The sequence below is a fragment of the Capricornis sumatraensis genome, chromosome 3 (assembly GCF_032405125.1).
Source record: "Capricornis sumatraensis isolate serow.1 chromosome 3, serow.2, whole genome shotgun sequence".
Taxonomy (NCBI): Eukaryota; Metazoa; Chordata; class Mammalia; order Artiodactyla; family Bovidae; genus Capricornis; species Capricornis sumatraensis.
In genome coordinates, this window is record NC_091071.1 from 75,705,408 (window position 1) to 75,724,253 (window position 18,846).

The 18,846-nt window shown below is 38.6% G+C and overlaps 1 protein-coding gene across 2 annotated transcripts in view; it reads left to right on the plus strand.

Moving 5' to 3' along the window:
- The first annotated feature begins 6,726 nt into the window (after window positions 1-6,726).
- SLC38A11 (solute carrier family 38 member 11) overlaps window positions 6,727-18,846 on the plus strand; it is a 65,142-nt gene continuing 53,022 nt past the window's right edge. The window contains exons 1-4 of one of the 2 annotated variants that reach the window (XM_068969208.1): window positions 6,727-6,765; window positions 7,443-7,560; window positions 11,705-11,779; window positions 18,598-18,732. In XM_068969208.1, coding sequence (XP_068825309.1) covers window positions 6,727-6,765; window positions 7,443-7,560; window positions 11,705-11,779; window positions 18,598-18,732 — 367 coding nt within the window. Of the gene's footprint in view, window positions 6,766-7,442; window positions 7,561-11,704; window positions 11,780-18,597; window positions 18,733-18,846 lie in introns of those variants that run through there. The other variant, XM_068969209.1, reaches the window with a different exon arrangement.

Below are 18,846 nucleotides of genomic sequence, written 5' to 3' on the forward strand. Positions count from 1 at the left end.
GAAAATGTAACTTCCTAGAGATGAGAGTTGAAAATTATTGTCTTTAGTTACAACGAAACTTGAACCTTAATGTCAGAAAGAAATCAGGTTAGCCATCAGGAAGAGCTTTGTAAGCTCAAATTTCTGCCAAGATAAAGCATTCTCTGATTATTTCTAAGAGAACTAGGTGCTCTTAGAGGTCAGTGCTGCAGTGCATGGGGTTGCAAAGAGTTGTATACAAATGAGCAACTGAACAATAACAAGAAGTGTGGACTGTAACCAAATAATAAAGAAAAGTAACAACTCTACGTGAACATAGTATACTATGTACATAATTATACAATCTGATTAAAAAAACTCAAATTTAGGCTCTCTACATTCCTGAAAGTCTGACACCCACGGCCTTTATCTGGGGCTAAGAGAGACTCAAAAAACTGTCTACATGCAGGTGAATAAGCACTTTTCCTCTACATCAAACACTGTCTAATTTGAGTAAACTGTAGGGTCCTAAAACGCTAACTGTGTTTACCTCTGCATGGAGGGATTTCAAGTGATTTTGTTCTATTCTTTCTTCTTCAGGTTTTTTCACTGATAATATAGTATTTTTTAAATTAAACAAATAATACTTTTGAAACTAGAATAAAAAGAGGTTGTAGGAAATATCATTAAAATAAGTATAAAGAAATTTCAGTTTCCAGTCCAGCATATGAGAAGCTGGAATATGCCACTGTATCTTAAAAAGAAAAAAATAACCAAATTGAAAAATCAACAATTTTTCTGAGAACCTTCAGAGAAGTAAGGTCACAGGGCAAACCACTGTCCCTGAAATGAGACAGACCAATAAACAGGGAATCACAGAAGTCCATGGGAACTAGTGCCAGGAGGGGAAATCTGAGCTATAACTGATGCATTTCTGAAGGATTAGCATCTGAGAGATAAAAATTCCAAAGGACCCCAATCATCAGGAGGCCCCACACTTTTGTGAATTTTACCTCCAGAAACTCAACCAAGTTCTCATAATAAATACTGGAGAAAAATCTCCTCTTGCTTCTCGCAGGAGGAGGGAGAAAGAATCACTCCAGAGCATTAAACACTCCAAGCATCTGTTTAACAAGTCTGCTGTCAAGATAAACTGTTTAACCAGAGCTTAACTGACCTGAGGGAAGAAATACACATCTCCAGCCTACTATAACCACCCTGCTTCCCCTAAGGAGGAGGGAAGTACTGTTATGCCCAAGGTCCCGATCCCCAGAACCGAGAAAACAAGACATCCACGGCAATGCAAACGCAAAAAAGGGAATTTATTGCTAGCTCGAGCGAGGGCCGTGGCTGCATCCAACACAGTGGAATAAAGCCAGAGCCCCAAGCACTATATTACGGTAGTATTTATAGGTTTAGGACAAAGACAGGGAATTGGCAAGGTTGGATTGGTTACAAGGGTTTCTTTGCATCTACTAATTGGCTAGATTTTCGCGCTCGTGGGCTTTCTTAGGAGATATCTATCCTCGTCCCGATTGGCACAGACCAGGCTACTGGGAGCATGCTGACAGACTGAGTCCTCCCGTCGGGGGTAATTAATTTTGATCCCGCCTGGGCAGTGTCTCAGCTGTTTCCAGGATGCCTGCTCCAGCCTATTTTAGTCATGGCCTCTATCAGGCCTCAACAGTACCAAGAAGTGCGTGTGGAGTTCCCAACCCAGCGGTATAGGCTTACTAAAAGACTGCGACCTTAAAAAAAAAAAAAAAAAGGGTCTTTTTTTTTAAAAAATAGTAATAATAGGTTATAGTAATAAAAATTAGAGGAGAAATAGAAGATTTAACAATTAAAAAAAAAAGGTTAGAAAAAAAAAGAAGAAAAAAAAAAGGAATGATTTTTAAAATAGTAAAAATATATCTGGCTCTTAAATGGGATCTAATTAAAATTAAAAGCTTCTGCACAACAAAGGAAAATATACGCAAGGTGAAAAGACAGCCTTCTGAATGGGAGAAAATAATAGCAAATGAAGCAACTGACAAACAACTAATCTCAAAAATATACAAGCAACTTATGCAGCTCAATTCCAGAAAAATAAACGACCCAATCAAAAAATGGGCCAAAGAACTAAATAGACATTTCTCCAAAGAAGACATACGGATGGCTAACAAACACATGAAAAGATGCTCAACATCACTCATTATCAGAGAAATGCAAATCAAAACCACAATGAGGTACCACTTCACACCAGTCAGAATGGCTGCGATCCAAAAATCTGCAAGCAATAAATGCTGGAGAGGGTGTGGAGAAAAGGGAACCCTCCTACACTGTTGGTGGGAATGCAAACTAGTACAGCCACTATGGAGAACAGTGTGGAGATTCCTTAAAAAATTGCAAATAGAACTACCTTATGACCCAGCAATCCCACTGCTGGGTATACACACCGAGGAAACCAGAATTGAAAGAGACACATGTACCCCAATGTTCATCGCAGCACTGTTTATAATAGCCAGGACATGGAAACAACCTAGATGTCCATCAGCAGATGAATGGATAAGAAAGCTTTGGTACATGTACACAATGGAGTATTACTCAGCCGTTAAAAAGAATTCATTTGAATCAGTTCTGATGAGATGGATGAAACTGGAGCCAATTATACAGAGTGAAGTAAGCCAGAAAGAAAAACACCAATACAGTATACTAACACATATATATGGAATTTAGAAAGATGGCAATGACGACCCTGTATGCAAGACAGGAAAAAAGACACAGCTGTGTATAACGGACTTTTGGACTCAGAGAGGGAGGGAGAGGGCGGGATGATTTGGGAGAATGGCATTCTATCATGTATACTATCATGTAAGAATTGAATCGCCAGTCTATGTCTGACGCAGGATACAGCATGCTTGGGGCTGGTGCATGGGGATGACCCACAGAGATGTTATGGGGAGGGAGGTGGGAGGGGGTTTCATGTTTGGGAACACATGTAAGAATTAAAGATTTTAAAATTTAATTAAAAAAATAAATAAATAAATAAATAAATAAATAAAAATAAAAATAAAAGACTGCGACCTACTCATAGGACCGCAGAATGCTTCACCTCCCCCATTTTCACCATCGTGTTGCTAAATGTCTATTTACAAGAGTTCCTTTTACCCAGTACATCATGTCCAGCTATCAAAAACAACTGTAAAACATACTGATAAGTAAAAAATAATCTGAAGAAACAGAGCAAGTATTAGAACCAGATTCCAATATGGGAGGAATGTTGGAATTGGAATTATCAGACCAAGAATTTTAAAACCACAATTAAGATGCTAACTATTCTAATGGATAAAGTAGACAACATGCAAGTATAGATGGGCAAGCAGACAGATGGAAATTCTAAGAAAGAACCAAAATAAAATGTCACAGAAATGAAGAATGCCTTGATGGGCTTGTTTGTAGATCAGATGTGGCTGAAGAGTCTCTGAGTTTGAGAATATCTAAATAGAAACCTCCAAAACTGAAAAGAAAAAAAGACTGAAAAAATACTTCATCCCAGAATAGAATACTCCAAAAAAGGGGGGCAACTACAAAAGGTGTAACATATGCACAATAGTAATAACAGAAGGAGAAGAAGAACAGAAGAAATGTTTGTAAAAACAGTGATTGAAAATTTCCCCCAAATTAATATCAGACACTAAATCACAGAAACAGGAAGCTCAGAGAACACCATAGAGGATGAATGCAAAAAAACTACACTTAACAAATATCATTTTCAAACTACAGAAGACCAAAGATAAAGAAACAAATTCTGAAAAAAAATAGGAGGGGGGAAAAACACCTGGCCTATAGAGGAAAAAGGTAGGAATATGCCCAACTTCTCCTCAGAGACTATGCAGTCAAGAAGAAAGTGACGTGAAACCTTGAAAGTGCTGAGAGAAAAAACCTAACCTAGAATCCGGTACCCTGTAAAAATATCCTTCAAAAGTGAAGGAAAAATAAAGATTCTCAGACAAACAAAAATGGAGGGATTCTGTTACCAGCAGACCTGCCTCGAGAAGCTTTTTAAAATTAGTTATTTAGGGTGAAGAAAAAGGATATGTCGGAAACTTGGATCTGCAGAAATAAGAGAAGACACTGGAGAAGTGAATACTTTTATTTTTTTATTCTTAATGGATCCAAGAGATGACAGTTTGTTCAAAATAATAATAGCAACGATGTATTCAATCATATATGCTAATCTGTGTCCTATTAGAATGGCCAAAATGTAGAACACAGACAATTCCAAGTACTCACAGGAACTCTCATTCATTCATTGTACCATACTTGGAGAATACTCAATATGATCAGGATATTGTTAACTTTCTCATACAGTGTTGGATTCAATTTACTAATACTTTATTCAGGATTTTGAATCTATATTTTTTAGTGAAAAGGCTGTAATTTTCTTTCTCTTAGTGTGTTTACATCCAAATTAGGATTACCAATTCTGAATATCTCAAAACTGAAAATGTTGCATTAAAAAAAAAACACACAATTTTAAAAGAAAAAAGCTGGGAGAAGATACGTGCACAATATTGTTGGCACCCCAGATATATAAATAACTCTCACAATAAGAAAAAGACTAACAACCAAAATCAAATGGGCAAAGGATTAAAAAATGAGATTAACAGAGGACAACCAAAATATTTAATTATATTCAGTAAACACTATAAAAAGATCCACATCACTATATATTAAGTTAATGCAAATCTATACAATAATTACATACCATTTTAAAACTCACAAGAACATCAAAAATTTAAAAAGAAACTAAGTCCTGATGTTAACAATGCAGAACAGGAATTCCATCTCAGCTGGTGGAAGTGTAATTGGGACTATCAGTTTCTAGAGCAATTTGGAAATATTTAGTGAAGTTCAATATATGCAAGAACTACTTCCTAACAACTCTACTTCTAGAAAAACGGTCATTTAATATGCTCTACAAGAGTGCAAAATTGGAAATAATCTTAAGGGCTTCCCTGGTGACAAGATGATAAAGAATCCATCTGCAATGCAGGAGACCTGGGTTCAATCCTTGGGTTGGGACGACCCCTGGAGGAGGGCATAGCAACCCACTCCAGTATTTTTGCCTGGAGAATCCCTACAGACAGAGGAGCCCGGTGGGCCACAGCCCATAGGGCCACAAAGAGACGGACTCAACTAGTGAATAAGTACACAGCGCAGGAGGATGGCTAACTGAACTAGTGAGAAAGATAAAATAAATATGCTGTATCTACATATAACATAAAAATATTGAAACAGTATACTGGGTAGACAAACAATAATGCTAACAGGAAAACAGTGCAGTTTGGAACCATCTTTATAAATCTTGAAAATATACATATCATTATATATTGTTTGGGCTTCCCTGGTGGCTCAGCTGCTAAAGAATTCACCTGCAATGCGAGAGACCTGGGTTCACTTCCTGGGTTGGGAAGATCGACTGGAGAGGGGAAAGGCTAACCACTACAGTATTCTGGCCAGGAGAATTCTGTGAACTATATAGTCCATGGTGTCACAAAGAGTCAGACACAACTGAGCGGCTTTCACTTCACTTCATATATTGTTTACAGCTGCACATGAATGAATTAAAACATAAAGCATGCCTACAAAAGATGCACACAAGCTTCATGAATTAGTTGAGTCTAGCAATGAAGTGAAAGGAATGAGGAAGGGCAAAGGGATGTCTATTGTGACATTAAATGCTTATTTTTGCAATTTGAAAAAATATGACAAAATAGTAACGCTTGTTACTTTGATAGTGGAGAATATATGAAGTTTATAATTCTCTTTAGGTTTTTCTACATTTTTAAAACGTTTCATAGTTTTAAATAAATATTTATGAAAAAGAACCTCTTTAATTATTTGATAAGAAGATGTTATATTACCATTCTTACAGTCCCTGAAACTGTTCTCTATGTATTCTCTTTGTGGTTGAATATTCTCTGGGCCTGTCTCCTCATCTTAGGGTAACAGGGGTGAACAGAGGGTCATTTAAGATTCTTTGCGGCTCGGATACTGCAGGTGCCTTTTCTTTCCCATCCCCTGACTCCTCCTTACCCCCTTTTATGGTTCATTACCTGACTCCACTATCCTTCCATCTTCCTTTCCTTTCTGTAAGTCATCTATTCTGAAAACAGCTGACAAAAGCATGCTTAGTAAACAACTCTGCTAAAACTTTAGAAAAGTTTTTTGTTTATTTTCCATTTAAAACTCTTAGCTTTTCATGGGTCATCTCTAACATAAAAGAAGTAGAGGGAGCAGGAGAAGGTGGCAATAGAAAAGAGGCTCCGTGAGTGCCTTCTTACCTGGGTATCAGATTTCAGCCAAGGGGCAGCTAATTTGGGAGTGGACAAGAATGAGGCCATCTTAACTCTGTGCCATCTGGGCAGGTCAGCGTGGGCACAATAAACTGTACTTTGTAACTGGAGGTTGGGTGGGAGGGTTGAAAAAAAAAAAGAGGGAGGGGCGAAATACGGGAAGAGAGGGCTACCCTGTCTCAAAAAACTCCCTGTAGCATCTCCGCCTCAGCAGGAAGGTGCGTTTGTCTGGGCAAACCCGGAGGGGAAAGCGCCTCGACTGCAGCGGCCGAGTTGGAGCGGTAGCCCGCGGGAGGAGGGGCGAATCGCTTCCGCAGAGCCTCAACCCGACTCGCTCCCGGCGCGCAGACGCCGGGCTCGGAGGTCGCGGAGGAGACGAGGACTCGCGCCCGCGAACCTTCCACCTGCCGAAGACCCGGGTGCAGCCATGGGCTACCCGGGGCGGAGGCCCGTCATCCCGCCGCAGGTAAAACTGGGGATGAGACAGGTTCTGAAGGCAGGACCGTTCAAGTTTCCTTCACCTGCAGGAGTTCAGCTGCCTTCACCTGGGGTCTTGATTTAGCACCAAGATTGAGGGCAGGAAGAGAAGGGAGCAGCAGAGGATGAGATGATTAGATAACATCACCTACTCAGTGGACGTAAGTTTGAGCAAACTCCGGGAGATAGTGGAGGGCAGGGAAGCCTGGAGTGCTGCTGTCCACGGATGGCAGAGTCAGACACGACAGCGACTGAACAACAAGGTTCTCGAAGAGAAAAAAAATTGCCTTGATCTTTTTTTTCGTGGGGGGGGGGGGTGCGGGGAGGGGGTCAGGCACTTTTCAATATAACCCCTTTCATTTCACACACACACACACAAAATCACATCATTTGCTCCCTGGGAGATCCTGTACTCTAGGAGTTCATGCAGCAGTCCACGAACTTGGCCCAGCTGTAATCAGCACATTTTAGGATGGAGTGTGTTCAGAAGCTCTGAATTACTAAATATTATTGTTACTTTTTATTATCTTCATCTTCTTACCATTATTGACATTACTTGTTATTATTACTAATACCATGTTAGTCTCCTACTTTGCGTATTTATCTTGAAATTTTCAAAATTTTTGATCTGTCTTTATTTAATCGCATTTTTATATGCTGAAATAGAGCCATCAAGATGACAGAGAAACCCTGGTTTCTGAACATAAGCACAAAGGGAAAACTTGCCGTCAGTCTGCTGCCGTTTTTAATGTTGTCAACTCAATTATAGGGTCTGGTATAATAGGTAAGTGTTTGATTTTTTTTTTTTAATTTTTCAATGAAAAGGCCGAATTTAAGACATTAATTATGTTGCTAGTATTCATAGACTACTTTTAAAGGAAAAAAATTTAAATTATAAAATTGGTTATTTTTTTTCATAAAAGCCTTCCTGTTTTCCAGTGTGCACACCATCAGTCTCTTATACTAAAGATGGGGTGGTGATTCACACACTCTTTCTACACTTGAGAGTATCCTCCGTGTGTGGTAGATTAAGGTGAAGCTGCAGATATAAGATAACTAAAAAATTTTTTTCATGGGCTGTATCTCAGTTGGTAATGTTACCAAGTTTACCTTTTCCCCTGTTTCTGGAATATCTACTGTTACTTGAATCATCTTTCTATAACCTTTTGGAGGTGTACAACCTCCAGATATTTGGATATATTGCAGATACAAAACTTTAATGTGAAAACATAGCAATTTCGTGAAAAATCAAATCCATGTAATATTTCCTTACCCATTTATATAGTATTAAAATTTAAAGTCCAAACTTATTATGATATATTAATTTTAACTGTAATCAATAAATAGAAATTGTTTTTAAATGGATTTTTAAAACAAAGGAGCCAAGTAATCAGAATTGAAAGAAATGAGCGCTCATATTTTCCCAGTCTGAAGCCAGGGGTAAATTTCTGGCAAAATTAAGTGCGTTGCATTATAATAATAAATGCAGCTATTTTTTTTCAGTGCTTCTTATTCTTTTTGTTATTTGAAAACATCCAATTTAAGGAAAAGCTGAGACAAATCAAAATCCTGCAGATGCTCCTTGAGACTATTACTTTTTCCATATAAAGTTTTGACATTTTAGTCAGAGTCATCTGAATTGAGTTACTTCTCTTGACTTTCTCAGACTGATGTGTTTCTTGATTTTATTTTCCATATATAGGCAATTTTTTTCATATGATAGATAAAATGTAGGAACTGACGCAAAGTAATAACTGCTGCTGCTGCTGCTGCTAAGTCACTTCAGTCATGTCCGACTCTGTGCGACCCCATAGACAGCAGCCCACTAGGCTCCTCTGTCCCTGGGATTCTCCAGGCAAGAACACTGGAGTGGATTGCCCTTTCCTTTTCCAATACATGAAAGTGAAAAGTGAAAGTGAAGTCGCTCAGTCGTGCCCGACTCTTAGCGACCCCGTGGACTGCAGCCTACCAGGCTCCTTCGTCCATGGGGTTTTCCAGGCAAGAGTACTGGAGTGGGTTGCCACTGCCTTCTCCGAAAGTAATAGCAAGTAGGGGCAAAGATTTGTTTGAAATTCTGCCTCCATGTGCCCTGGAGGTGTAGGCAGAATCCCGGAGTTAATTCCTAATATGAATACTTTAAGCTGATCCATGTCAGCAACCTTGAAAAGTACCTCTTAATTAAGCTCAGCAAATTTTTTAAAGGGGAAGGTTTTCAGGGAATAAAGCATCCTGGGTAGAAATAGTTTATTTACATTTTATTTTAAATGTTTCATTGTACACAATCTAAAATTGCCCATTTTCCCCCCAAAAAAAGTTCATAATAAATAATGTTACATACTCGGTTCAGCTTTATAAAAAATACCTTTGCCTTCTTATTTTCCTCTCCTTTTCCTACAGAGTTGCCCATCTTGACCCCAGAGTTAGTCTTTCCTCGAATCTCATAACCTTTCTATTCTATTTTCTAAGATTTTTTTTTTTTTTTGGTGTGGACCATTTTTAAAGTTTTTTATTGAATTTGTTACAATATTGGTTTTTTATTTTTTTAATTTTTATTTTTACTTTATTTTGCTTTACAATACTGTATTGGTTTTGCCATACATTGTCATGAATCAGCCACGGGTGTACATGAGTTCCCAATCCTGAACCCCCCTCCCACTTCCCACCCTATATCATCTCTCTGGGTCATCCCTGTGCACCAGCCCCAAGCATCCTGTATCCTGTATTGAACATAGACTGGCAATTCGTTTCTTACATGATAGTATACATGTTTCAATGCCATTCTCCCAAATCATCCCACCCTCTCCCTCTCCCACAGAGTCCAAAAGTGCATTCTAAACATCTGTGTCTCTTTTGCTGTCTCGCATAGAGGGTTATCATTACCATCTTTCTAAACTCCATATATATGCATTAGTATACTGTATTGGTGTTTTTCTTTCTGGCTTACTTCACTCTGTATAATAGGCTCCACTTTCATCCACCTCATTAGAACGGATTCAAATGTATTCTTTTTAATGGCTGAGTAATACTCCATTGTGTATATGTACCACAGCTTTCTTATCCATTCATCTGCTGATGGACACCTAGGTTGTTTCCATGTCCTGGCTATTATAAACAGTGCTGCAATGAACATTGGGGTACACGTGTCTCTTTCAATTCTGGTTTCCTCGGTGTGTATGCCCAGCAGTGGGATTGCTGGGTCATAAGGCAGTTCTATTTGCAATTTTTTAAGGAATCTCCACACTGTTCTCCATAGTGGCTGTACTAGTTTGCTTTCCCACCAACAGTGTAAGAGGGTTCCCTTTTCTCCACACCCTCTCCAGCATTTATTGCTTATAGACTTTTGGATCACAGCCATTCTGACTGGTGTGAAATGGTACCTCATTGTGGTTTTGATTTGCATTTCTCTGATAATGAGTGATGTTGAGCATCTTTTCATGTGTTTGTTAGCCATCCGTATGTCTTCTTTGGAGAAATGTCTATTTAGTTCTTTGGCCCATTTTTTGATTGGGTCATTTATTTTTCTGGAATTGAGCTGCAGGAGTTGCTTGTATATTTTTGAGATTAGTTGTTTTTCAGTTGCTTCATTTGCTATTATTTTCTCCCATTCAGAAGGCTGTCTTTTCACGTTGCTTATATTTTCCTTTGTTGTGCAGAAGCTTTTAATTTCAATTAGATCCCATTTGTTTATTTTTGCTTTTATTTCCAGCATTCTGGGAGGTGACTCATAGAGGATCCTGCTGTGATTTATGTTGGAGAGTTTTGCCTATGTTCTCCTCTAGGAGTTTTATAGCTTCTGGTCTTACATTTAGATCTTTAATCCATTTTGAGTTTATTTTTGTGTATGGTGTTAGAAAGTGATCTAGTTTCATTCTTTTAGAAGTGGTTGACCAGTTTTTCCAGCACCACTTGTTAAAGAGATTGTCTTTAATCCATTGTATATTCTTGCCTCCTTTGTCGAAGATAAGGTGTCCATAGGTGTGTGGATTTATCTCTGGGCTTTCTATTTTGTTCCATTGATCTATGTTTCTGTCTTTGTGCCAATACCATACTGTCTTGATGACTGTGGCTTTGTAGTGGAGCCTGAAGTCAGGCAGGTTGATACCTCCAGTTCCATTCTTCTTTCTCAAGATTGCTTTGGCTATTCGAGGTTTTTTGTATTTCCATACAAATTGTGAAATTATTTGTTCTAGCTCTGTGAGAAATACCGCTGGTAGCTTGATAGGGATACAATATTGTTTTTGTTTTATGTTTTGGTGTTTTGGCTGGGAAGTATCCTTGGTTTGACCCCCAGGGATCAAACCCACATTCTCTGCATTGAAAAGTGAAATCTTAACCACTGGACTGTTGGAGAAGTCCCCCAAACCTTCTAGACTCATCATTGTCTCTGTTTTCCCAGCCAGCCTGTAAGGAGAGCTCTGGGTCATTACTCTCCACATATTCTAGGTCAGGTGTCCCCACACCCTGAGAGTGAATGTTGCTCAGTCTTGTCTGACTCTTTGTGACCCCATGGACTCTACAGTCCCTGGAATTCTCCAGGCCAGAATACAGGAGTGGGTAGCCTTTCCCTTCTCCAAGGGATCTTCCTAACACAGGAACTGAAGCCAGGTCTCCCACATTGCAGGCGGATTCTGGTAAAACCCTGAAATGAACATTATTTGTGTGAATTGGCATCTGTTTTTCATGTGATGCTTTCTTATCGTATTCTGCTACCTCATAAACTCACTCTAGCGACATCTCCTTAATTTACAACATTTTATTCTGCAGTATTATAATGCTAACATTTAATTTTAGTATTCAGATGCACTGTTTACAACTATCTCATATAAATATGTTAATATTCTTAACCTATTGTATACAGTAATTGGGGGAAAACCTCTCTATTTGCATGTTTTATTAATGTGATGGGTGGCACATTTTTTTTTTTCCAGGATTGCCTTATTCAATGAAGCAAGCTGGCTTTCCTCTGGGCATATTGCTTTTATTCTGGGTTTCATATGTTACAGGTAAAAAATTCTATATAATTATTTATTCCTGCAACTTAAATTATGCAATGATTGTTTTATACAAACACACAGATACATCCCCTGTAACTGAATTTCCTAACTAAAAAGTACATCAAAGAATCCGAAAGAATTTAGACATTTATGACTGAGGAGATTTACTTTTCTTGCTAATCCTCTGAACAGATTAGAAGAGTGTTATATATTACCAGGCCTAAATCCTTTTCATGTGCCGTTTTCACTTTCTGCCAATAGTGGTAGGTGGAGGAGTCATTTTAAAGACTGATTAAGGCTGAGACTGTACTCTGAAAATATAGATGTCAGGAATTCCTTTCCCACGAAAAACATGGACAGGTGCACATGAATGAACAGCCTCTTCAAGCTCTGTTCATGCAGATGGCACCAAGAGCCCAGGTTCTCAGCCAGTGGGGGTTCCCGCACCACCACCACCACCCCTGCCAGTCTTCAGAGGTAGCAGTAAGGCACTTCTGTATCCCTTTTGTCCCGCTTCCCACTTTTCATGTAATAAGTTCATTTACACCTATGTTTGGCCACTTCCCCATCTAAGTACAGGCTTTACAACTAGTCATCTTATCTTACTGTGTTTGCATCCCTGCCCTGTCATCCCCCCAGTACCCCTCATGACGAACACAAAGGCTTTCCTCTGCCTTAGGATCTCTGTGCCACAGACAGTCCTCCCCACCTCTGCACTGGTGGCTGCTGTGGGCTGCTATGTGTGATCACCGAGCTGCCTTTTACCAGGTGATGCGAAACACCTCAACAGTCCCCTTCGGTGGAGTGGCAACCCAGGCCTCAAGAGTGTCACCTTCCTATGAGGCTATGAATCCCAGCCATCATTTCCCCAAATGACTGCTAGAAACCCCAAAGCTGGCCTCCTTGCCCCCAGGAGGGACCCATGTGCAGCACAGTTGGAGCTGCAGAGCGCCACCCCCTCCGGGCTGGGCTGCCTCCGGTCTCCACCAAGACAGTGTCCTTTTGAGCTATGCCCCTGGCTTATCTTTTCACTCTCCATCTCCTAAGAGTTCTCCCTTAAATCCCATGCCCAAGAGTCTCTGTGTTAGCTCTACTTCTTGAGACTCTAAGATGCCATCCCCTATAAAATCTCAGTCTTCCAAAACCGGCCTGTAACTCAGCCATCTTTCCTGAGGCTGAGAAATAAAGTAAAGATTGCCTCAGAGCCTACACTCCTTCCTCCCTGCTGTCTTCTCATTACCCCCAACCCCCCAAACCTAAGCTGCTTTTAGCTTCTACAGCTCTTAATTTGTAGCTTAAGTAATAGGAAATCTGTAACTTGGTGCTTATTCGGAGTTGCTGGTGTTTAATTTTTATTTTATTCAAGAGAACATTTAGCACACTAAAAAAATCCCATTCAAGGATTTACCTTTATTGTTTTTAATTTCTTGTTTCCCAGTCAATCAGTATGAACAAATAATTAATTTCCTCCCAGGCATAATAACCATGGCTTATTTAAGTGCACTGTGAACATTTGCACACATCGTAAACCAGAAGGTAGAAAAAAAATTAAATATATATCACCAAAATCTCAACCAACACTTGAGGAGAATGAATAGTTCCTTAAAGCAAAGTCACATTATACATACGCAGATCATTATGTGAATGTTTTTCAACTGATGCTGTATATAAACCTACAGCAGTGTCTAGGAGCAGGCCTTTCCCAAGTCATATATTACAAAATTACTAATCAGTGGAAATTAGTTACTCTTATTAATTTAGTTGCATGATGAAAATCCTTGCATAGTTTTGATAAATAAAGGATGACTATGCAGAAGCAAAAAAAAAATTATAGACTATGATTCTTTTTTGTTTCTTAATTAGGATTTTAAGAGCAAAATCTACAAATAGGGTTATAATATTGAGTTATTCTTTAAATTGATGCTGTAATTATATAATTGTTTGTCTCTACAGTTATTCTTTTGTCTTTTTAAGGCCTTTGTCTTTTTAATGAGATACGTCCAGTTCAACAAATGGTGTTTCTAAGTTCTGTTTTCATGTTTGTGAAATGTTGGGGAAAAAGGAAGAATTGTAAATATTTACAGCAAATGATTTTTAATTTGCTTTAAGGTTCTCATATTTGTTGATTAGAGTAAAATAATTTTTATTGTCTAAGCCTATGGAACGATGTAAAAGAAAATTCACCTGTTGAATAACATAGATTCATTCATGGTTTATCTGTGATTTGCATATAATATACTTAAAGCAAGATCAAAATGTTATAATGAAAGGAAATGTTATGATGATTGATATTTGAGATTCCTAAAACTTTTGAGAGATTTATTTATAGCCTGTATTTTACATGTAAATGAAAGCATCTATTATTGACTAAATTCTTAGCAAATTGTTACTTTTAAGCAATACATTTTGACCTTTGTAAAATTTAGCAGTCTCATTCCAACCACACAGTTCTTCATCAAAACTTCACGGCATCTGTGAAATTGGTTACCTCCTATTACCAGTCGTCACTGATTCCCTTCCTTGGCTAGTAAGTTGCTGTTTAATTTTCCTGCCTTTAGCCTATATCCTTAACTTTCTAGTCTCTCCTTCGTATTACTACAAGAGTTATCTTCATAAAACCTCAGCCTGATCTGTTATTTCCGAAGTCAAAATGTTCCAAAACTTTGTTATGACCATAGGAAAAAAAATTCATTTAAATTATTTTGTGGTTCAGCACAGTCTGCACTTTTAGTCTCAACCCCTGCTAATCTGACCTCTCTTTCACCCTGTCACTGCCACTGCCTTGTGTGGGACTTGGATCTTAGCCATTCTGTATGATTCCATTACCCACATATAGACTATGCCGAACTGACTACCTATGGATAGTACCCCTGCTTGACATTATTTTTTCTTCTCTACCTGGTAAAAGCCTGTTTATCCTTCAGGACACTACTCAACTCATATGTGACGGTTTTTCTACTGTTAAACAAAGGATATAGGATGAATTACTATGTCATTTGTGCTTGTAGAATATTTTAAAATTTGTTTATTAGGTTACTTTATCATATTAAATTTCTATCAGATACGTAGACATCTAGCAATCTTGTTTTGCTGATCATTGATTCATTCAATAGAGTTTTACTAACACTGCTGCCATTATAGCAATAAAGAACATTTTTCCTGGCACATGAAGCTCACAATGTAGTATGTTAGGCAGAAAAAGAAGCACATAGTTGTGACCTTCATAAAAAATACCATAATATAAATATGTGCATGACAATAAGGATTCTGGCATTTAACCTAGCCTCAAAGGAGCAGGCATGTTTTGGGGAGGAAAAGACCCCTTCACTGACTATTTTTGAAAAAATGAGAATGAGCAAAGAAAATAAAAGGATGCTCTAGGCTGACAGAAATGTGGAAATGCAAACGAGAACGTGTAAGTCATTCTGTCTGGCTAAAGTATAGGGTTGATATTGGTAAGAGGGAATATACAAAGTTAGAGAGGTTTGCAGAGGCATTTATGAAGGCTCCCTTGTAATGATGATCATTACCATTTCCTGATGACTGGCCTGACTGCAGCCACTATAGTTAATCTTTCTGACTCCATGGAGTAGGTATGCATGTTTTACTTTTTATGAAGGTGGAAATTGAGACTTTGGCAGGTTAAAATGATTTGCCTAAGGTCAGTAGTTACTGGCGGAGAAGGCAATGACACCCCTCTCCAGTACTCTTGCCTGGAAAATCCCATGGATGGAGGAGCCTGGTAGGCTGCAGTCCATAGGTCGCTGAGGGTCGGACACGACCAAGCGACTTCACTTTCACTTTTCACTTTCATGCACTGAAAAAGGAAATGTCAACCCACTCCAGTGTTCTTGCCTGGAGAATCCCAGGAACGGGGGAGCCTGGTGGGCTGCTGTCTATGGGGTCGCACAGAGTCGGACACAACTGAAGCGACTTAGCAGCAGCAGCAGTTACTGGCAACAGAGTTGAGATTTTGGTTAAATGCATATATGGATTCTGGGGCTAGACTACCAGGGTCTGAGTCCTGTCTCTTCCTTATGAGCCCTGTGACGTTTAGCAGTTTGCTTAAACTTCTGTGCCTCACTTTTCTTATCTGTCAAATGGAGGATTGTAATAGCACCTACGTAGGGTTTTAGTGATGGTTTGAGGGCTGAAGAATTCATGCTTTTGAACTGTTGTGTTGGAGAAGACTCTTGAGAGTCCCTTGGACTGCAAGGAGATCCAACCAGTCCATTCTGAAGGAGATCGACCCTGGGATTTCTTTGGAAGAAATGATGCTAAAGCTGAAACTCCAGTACTTTGGCCACCTCATGCGAAGAGTTGACTCATTGGAAAAGACCCTGATGCTGGGAAGGATTGGGGGCAGGAGGAGAAGGGGATGACAGAGGATGAGATGGCTGGATGACATCACTGACTCAATGGACACAAGTCTGAGTGAACCTCGGGAGCTGGTGATGGACAGGGAGGCCTGGAGTGCTGTGATTCATAGGTCACAAAGAGTCAGACACGACTGAGCGACTGAAATGAACTGAACTGAACTGAAACATGTCAATAAATATAAAGCATTTAGGAAAAGGCTTACCCACAGAAAGTGTTAAGTATTTGTGAGTGCTTTTGTGGTCATCATCATTACTGTCATTCTCATCAGATTCCAAATGCAGTGCTTTTTCTGATATCATATGCAGCCTATAGAAAATAACTAAAAATAGCACAAGTTTTCATTCCTTTAGCATCTGTAGCATGCCAGGCATTGTGGTAGGCATTTGAACATCATCTCCTCATCCTCATAGACTCTTCAAGGTTAAGGTATTGCCTTACTTTTCAGATGAGACTCAGACTTTCATTCAAGATCCCACAACTAATAAACATTTTTTCTGAGAAAAATTATGAAAAGAGTTGATTTTTATTCAAAACCATTAGAGGATTTTCCTGGAGGATTTTAAGCAGAAGACATGGTCGTATTTATGCTATGGTCGTATTCATCTGGTGAGAGAGAAAATGTCTGGAAAGTACTGGTAAGGAGAGGATGGGGAATGAGAGAACTAGTAGGAGTTTTCAGGCAAGAAGTAATAGAGGGGTAAACCCTTCAAGCAGGTTAGAGATTAGACATGAGGAGATACAGCTGAATAATTTATGATGCGGTAGTTAATGGATTTAGGGGCCAAAGGAAAATAGAAGGTGGTGGTTAATGGGAAATATAGTGTGACTCTCAGGTTTCTCTTGATACTGTTCAGTTTGGAGAAATATGAATGCAGAAGCAGGCTCCAGAACAAATATATAAATTAGAATTTGGACACCTAAATCAAGATGCCTACAAGATCTTCAAGGTAAAATATTTACTAGACGGCTAGACACAGAAATCTGGAGTTTTGGGGAAGTCCTGACTGGAGATACAAATTTAGGAGTTCCTAACATCTGTGTGAAAATTGAAGCCGGCCATGAATAAGATCACAGTAAGACATCTGGAAGAGTGAGGGAAAAAAATCCCAGAATCCAGGATTTGGAAGAGTTAAAGAAACTGGTGAAAAAACTAAGTATAAATGGCTCAAAAGGTAGGAAATCCAAGAGAAACTGGTGTCAGAAAGGAAAATGCTACTGAAAAGGCAAATACAATTAATATTTAAGAGGTTTCTACTGGATTTATCAACTTGGAGCTCATTGATGAACTTGTTAAAAGAAATTTCAAAGACGTGAGAGAATCAAGGTGGAAATGATGTTGCGGTGATTTGTATTTTCTTCTTTGTACTCTAATACATTTCTGAATAACGTAAAAGACAAAAAAAATCACTTGTAATGGAAACATGAGCAAGACTAAAAGTAAGAATTTCTTTTTCTTACTGTGATTTTCTTATACTAAAAAGTAAGAATCATACCTTCTGCACAATTGTGTATCTAGTAGAACTGCAGTATTATTCTCTAGGTGCTCAAAAAGCATTGAGTTAAATGAGAGAGAGACTAACTTTTCATTATACATTTTTCTGTATATTTGTATCTTCAATTTCAACTCTAAAATTGGAACTTAAATCTCTAAACAGTAAATTTCAAAAAAATTCTTAGAGTAGCCTGTTAACCTGGGGAAGGTGATGGCACCCCACTCCAGTACTCTTGCCTGGAAAATGCCATGGATGGAGGATCCTGGTAGGCTGCAGTCCATGGGGTCTCGAAGAGTCGGACACGACTGAGCAACTTCACTTTCACTTTTCACTTTTCTGCATTGGAGAAGGAAATGGCAATCCACTCCAGTGTTCTTGCCTGGAGAATCCCAGGGACGGGGGAGCCTGGTGGGCTGCCATCTATAGGGTGGCATAGAGTTGGGCACGACTGAAGTGACTTAGCAGCAGCAGCAGCAGCCTGTTAACCATAATGATTATAAAACAAAGATATTAATTGTACTCTGTTATAAAACAAATTATCTGATTCTCCTCATTCTATTTTTTTTCTGAATGTTTAACAGCATGTTTTATTCTCAGTCTTCACATGTTGAATGCCTGTGAAATATTGGATAATCTAACTTCTGTTGCTTGAACATTTGAGCCACATCCTATTAATAGTTGTTGCATTGGTTATGTTAGGAAAGTGAAATAGAAAACTGAAGCTTTAACTTCATTGCATGGATATGTTAAGTCTGTTTGCATCTTGATTAAAAAGTATATAACTGGAAGCAGTACAGTTTCATGAAAGATAATGTTTTATGAAAATAAAGTAAGCCTTGCCATGGTAATTTACTTTAGCACTGAACTCTTCTTTGAAGCTTGTATTTTTCTTTAAGTCAAAATATTTTTTAAAAAACTAATCTGACATTTTTTTAATGGTTATTTTTGCCACAGATTTTTCCCTCATTCTATTGATAAAAGGAGCTGCCCTTTCTGGAACAGACACTTACCAGTCTTTGGTCAATAGAACTTTTGGCTTTCCAGGATATCTCTTACTCTCTGTTCTACAATTTTTGTATCCTTTCATTGGTAAGGATGAATATGAACATGAATATTATAATCACTTTCATAAATATACAACCATTTCTGAATAAAATAATTTTAATAGTTGTTAGTCACTAAAGAATATTAATAGTTGAAATA